The 5,082-nt window shown below is 64.9% G+C and overlaps 1 protein-coding gene across 3 annotated transcripts in view; it reads right to left on the reverse strand.

The window, feature by feature from the left end:
- LOC106724736 (ficolin-2-like) overlaps positions 1-4,687 on the reverse strand; it is a 19,636-nt gene extending 14,949 nt beyond the window's left edge. The window contains exons 1-5 of one of the 3 annotated variants that reach the window (XR_001360574.1): positions 4,383-4,684; positions 3,667-3,798; positions 1,281-1,677; positions 701-754; positions 1-21 (exon numbers count right to left, since the gene is read on the reverse strand). Coding sequence is in view for 1 of the 3 variants with exons in the window: in XM_014533158.1 (XP_014388644.1) it covers positions 3,667-3,760 (94 nt within the window). In the remaining 2 variants the exon portion in view is untranslated. Of the gene's footprint in view, positions 22-700; positions 755-1,280; positions 1,678-2,237; positions 2,382-3,666; positions 3,799-4,382 lie in introns of those variants that run through there. The other 2 variants (XR_001360575.1, XM_014533158.1) reach the window with 2 other exon arrangements.
- Between the last annotated feature and the right edge of the window lie 395 nt (positions 4,688-5,082).

The raw sequence follows: 5,082 nt of genomic DNA on the forward strand, positions 1-5,082 counted from the left end.
CGCCCTTCTCCCCTCGGTCTCCTGCAGAGAGAGGAGGGTCAGCACAGGCTCGAGGACAGGACAGGCTCATGCCAGACCCCGTCAGCCAGAGGGCTCGCCTGTCCCCCCCTCCTGGGGCTGAGAGAGCCCAGGGCGGAGACAGGTCATGGGGCAAGGGAGCCGGGTCTCCTTTCTGTGCCGGGTCAGTGCTGGGCTGGGGTAGGGATCCGCGGTGTGCACCCTGGGTGCTCTGGACAAAGACCCAGACCCAGACCCAGGCCCTGGGTGAGGGAGCACCATGTTGGGGGCAGAGATAGGGTTAGGGTTAGCGTTAGGGACAAGGTTAGAGTGAGGGTAAGGGAATATGGATAGTTTAGGGATAAGGATAGGGTTAGGGTTAGGCTTAGGCTTAGGCTTAGGTTTAGGGATAAGGATAGTGTGAGGGTTAGAATTAGTGATAAGGATAGGGTTAGGGTTACAGATAAGGATCAGTATATGGATAATGTTAGGGTTATGTTACCGTTAGGGTTAGGGATAAAATCAGGGTTAGAGTTAGGGGTAATAATCGGGTCAGTGTTTGGGATGAGGATAGGATTATGGTTGCCGTTAGGTTATGGTTAGGAATTTTCCCATGTGACACCCAGGAAGTGCCCCTCCTCTCTCCCTGCCCCCGAGGGTTTGGGGGACTTGCCCGGGCTCTCCAGGCTCCTTGCTGAGTTACCTTTGGGCCCGGGGGGTCCCGCATTCCCACGGACTCCAGATGGGCCTGGTTCTCCTGCAAATTCAAACATGTCAGTGAGCAAACTCTGGGACCGTGGCCCTTCAGGCCTCCAGGTTAGATCCTCTGGAACCAGAGGGAGGGGACCCGGACCCCAGCCCTCCTAGTCCCCGCTGTCCAGTCAGAGGCCAGGACCTGCGACCAGGGGCCTTCCCAGGGGACCAGGCCCGAGACCAGCTCTGCAATCATCCGGGGACCCTGGGCATTTCCATTGGCTGTGACTGCCGGGCCCGCTGTGGTCGCCCCCGGAGGCAGGCCCCCCGGGCTCAGCTGGGACCAGGGAAGGAAGGGAGGAAAGTCCAGCCGGGTCCCCCCCAGCAGGTGTGTCATCACCAGGAGCCATGCTGGCCACCCACACAGGCCCGGCTGCTCCGTGGGTGACCCAAGACCAGCTCCCTCCCACGGGGGCCCACACCCCAGTGGACCAAGCCCCAGGTCCCTCCTGAGACCTGCTGGGGGCCCTGCCTTGTCGGGTCTCCCTGGGCAGGGATGAGGCCCAGTCCCCCTTCCCCTGGGCACTCACCTCTCCTGCCATCGGCGCCTGCCTCTCCATTGGGCCCCTGGGCCCCGGGCAGCCCCGGGCAGCCCCGGAGGATGGTGAGCTTGTCAGCCTCCAGCCCCAGCACCTTCACGTCTGCAGAGAAGCAGGGGTGCCCCTCAGGGTGAGGACCTGGGCCGCTGTTCCCACCCCGAGGGACCTGCCACCCTGGGGACCCGGCCTGGCAGATGGCTGTGCCCGGGTCGCCTGCCTCAGCTGGAGGGACAGCCTGGAGGGGAGGCGGTCCCGCCTCTGCTGAGCCTGTGGTCGGTCCTCCCCCAGGTGGTGGGCCCGGCCTCGGGGTCCACCTGTCCCCGGGGAACCCCGCTCCTCAGGCTGTGTCCTCGGGGAGTCACTCAGCCCCTCTGGGCTCTGTGCCCGGCTGCAGAGTGAGAGCAGAAGGAGGCTTTGGGGGGTCAGAGTGGCCGATGCAAATGTGTGAGACCTTAGGAAGAGCTCCCCCCACTGCGGCCCGTCCAGTGAGTGCAGCCTCCGCATCTGTGAGACAGCGGGGGGCGGGGGCAGTGCCGCGTGTCACCCCCATTCCTCGGGCACGTGGCCTGGGAATCCCGGGCTGGAGGGAGGACCTGCGACCAGGGGCCTTCCCAGGGGACCAGGCCCGAGACCAGCTCTGCAATCATCCGGGGACCCTGGGCATTTCCATTGGCTGTGACTGCCGGGCCCGCTGTGGTCGCCCCCGGAGGCAGGCCCCCCGGGCTCAGCTGGGACCAGGGAAGGAAGGGAGGAAAGTCCAGCCGGGTCCCCCCCAGCAGGTGTGTCATCACCAGGAGCCATGCTGGCCACCCACACAGGCCCGGCTGCTCCGTGGGTGACCCAAGACCAGCTCCCTCCCACGGGGGCCCACACCCCAGTGGACCAAGCCCCAGGTCCCTCCTGAGACCTGCTGGGGGCCCTGCCTTGTCGGGTCTCCCTGGGCAGGGATGAGGCCCAGTCCCCCTTCCCCTGGGCACTCACCTCTCCTGCCATCGGCGCCTGCCTCTCCATTGGGCCCCTGGGCCCCGGGCAGCCCCGGGCAGCCCCGGAGGATGGTGAGCTTGTCAGCCTCCAGCCCCAGCACCTTCACGTCTGCAGAGAAGCAGGGGTGCCCCTCAGGGTGAGGACCTGGGCCGCTGTTCCCACCCCGAGGGACCTGCCACCCTGGGGACCCGGCCTGGCAGATGGCTGTGCCCGGGTCGCCTGCCTCAGCTGGAGGGCCAGCCTGGAGGGGAGGCGGTCCCGCCTCTGCTGAGCCTGTGGTCGGTCCTCTCTCAGGCCTGGCCTTAGGGTCCACCTGCCACCGGGTATTTCCCGGGCTGGAGGGTGCGGAGGGTGGGGATCCCTGTGATCCAAGGACACACAGCAGCCCCCCCAGAACTGTAGCCAGAGAGGCACCTGCCTCTCAGAGTTCAAGTGTGTCCATCACAAATACGCGGCCTCTAGGGAGGGTGTGGGGACCCAGAAACCCGCCGCCTTTCGGGGTCCCCTTGGGGTCACATGGTCCGCGGGCCTCTCCTCTGCAGGTCCTCCCTGGGCGGAGCCAATGGGGACCTCACTTCTGCATTCGCTTAATTTCTGCTCATTAACAACAGGGCACCTGGGGGTGGGGACAATGAGAGGCCCTGGTGGAGCCTGGCCGGTCAGAGGGCCATACAGGTCGCTGAGACTGTGAGCGGATCGCCATCAGGGCGCGAGCAACGGGAACAGCAAATCCACGTCTCTCCCTCCCTCTCTCTCTGGCAAATGAATAAATTGTAAAAGATCCTTTTGTTTTAAATAAAGAAAATAGGACGCCATGAGGGGAGAAAATGGACTCAGCGTGACGTTCCCCGTGAGGCCCGAGTGTCCTTCCTCCCGACTCAGCGGCCTTTCTCCCGTCACAGGGGGACATGCTCTCTCCCACGTCCTCACAGGCCGCACTGCAGGCCCCGGGGCCCTGGGAGGCAGCACCTGGTCTGGGGTCCCAGCCCCGCCCACAGGCTGATACTCTGGAGGGAGGGGTGGAGCCCCCTGGAGAGCTCCTGGGCCAGGGAAGGAGGTCAGGCCCGTGGGGACCCTGGGACCCTGGCCCTCTTGCTGTGCCACATCGGGGAGCATTGGGGCCGCCTGTCCCCCGAGGCTCAAGGCCCCCAGCACTGGGTGCGACCTTGCACTGACCCGGGCTGGGGGAGGGGCGCTCTCCAGCCTCCCCCCCTCACACCACCTGTGCCCCTCGTGGGAGGACCCCGAGGCAGGTGCCCCTGCAGAGGGTCGTTAAGCCTTAGTCTGAAGAAGAATGTTCTGGAAGGACCCGGCAGGGGGCAGGCAGTGTTCTGTGTGGAGGCCCTGGGCTCTGGGACCTTGGTCAGGCCGGCCAGCCTGGCGCCTGGCTCACCTGGACAGTTGTCGGCCGTGGCGGCTGCAGTGCCCAGGAGGGCGAGGGCCAGGACCACGGTTCCCATGGCAGCGGCTGCTCTGGTTGGTGGCATCCCGGGTCCCGCTGCCAAGGCGCTGGCACCTTTTATTGCTGCGTGAGCCCCGCCTCCGCTCTAGTTCCCTCCTGGCCAGGCCACCTCCTCCCCAGCCCCAGGGGACGGTCCCCCCACCACGCCCTCAGCCCTCCCTCTGCAGTGGCCCCCCTTCTCCTCAGTGGGACCAGATGCTCCGCGAGGGGAGGGCTGTGTGGGGAGGGTCTGCGTGTGTCTTTATTATTTTTATTAAAGATGTATTTTTATTGACTTTGGAGACGAAAGGAAGGAGAGAGCTAGAAACACCCAATGAGAGAATCACACCCGCCCTGGGATCCAGCCCCCAACCCGCCCGTGTGCCCTTGACCGGGATGGAACCTGGGACCCTTCGTTCCGCAGGCTGGCACTCTATCCACTGAGCCACACCGGCCAGGGCTGCCTGCTTGTGTCCTTAGGGAAAGCCCAGGAGCCCCCTCTCGTCCCCCAGCTCTGCCCAGGGGACCCCCCGGAGGTACCGGCTGGCCAGGCTGCCTGCTTGTGTCCTTAGAGAAAGCCCAGGAGCCCCCTCTCGTCCCCCAGCTCTGCCCAGGGGACCCCCCGGAGGGACCCCCAGGATAGTAGGGGTGGCCGGGGAGGAACCCACTGGCATGCAATGGGCTGCGGGTTCCAGAGGGTTAGAGACTCCCTGGGGTCCAGAGTGGTCAGAGAAGAGCGAAGGGGAGAGGGAGGAATGGAGGGGAGGGGAGAGGAGGGGTGGACAGAGTAGAGGAGGGAAAGGCAGGGAAGGAGCGGGAATGTTGGGAAGGAAGCTGAACTCCCAGAAGGTCCCGGTCGTCTTGCCGGTCAGCGGCGTCCAGCGTGCTCTCTGCGTCTGGTTTGGGTGGTTGATCGCCAGCTCACCTGCTGGGTCAGGGCCCCTGAGAGCGGGAGGCGCTTCCCGGGAAGCCAGTTTCTGGGAATTGTACTCAAGTGTCCTTCACCTACAAGTTACATATTAGCCACCGAGGTGAGTGCATGTAACGGACAATCACGGGTCCCGGGCTGCCGGTCCTGCCTGAGCCAATTCAGCAGAGACCGGCTGGGATCATGGGTGAGCGTTTACTCCGGTCCTGCCGGCAGCGTGGGGAGCAGCCGTCACCCACAGACCTGTGCTGTGCCCCCCGTAAGCCGGCTGCTTACATTGGCTCTGGCTCCTGAATAAACCACTTTCCTTGGGTGGAAGGACAGAGGTGACAGGGGAAGTAGCCAAAGGGTGAGCCAAATGGCTGCTCACAGGTCATGGGGGCTGGAGACCTGCACAGGCCTGCGGGTGGCAAGGGCTGGGGGTCTGCAAAGGGCTGGGG

This window comes from Myotis brandtii, unplaced genomic scaffold (genome assembly GCF_000412655.1).
Source record: "Myotis brandtii unplaced genomic scaffold, ASM41265v1 scaffold9511, whole genome shotgun sequence".
In the NCBI taxonomy this organism is placed as follows: domain Eukaryota; kingdom Metazoa; phylum Chordata; class Mammalia; order Chiroptera; family Vespertilionidae; genus Myotis; species Myotis brandtii.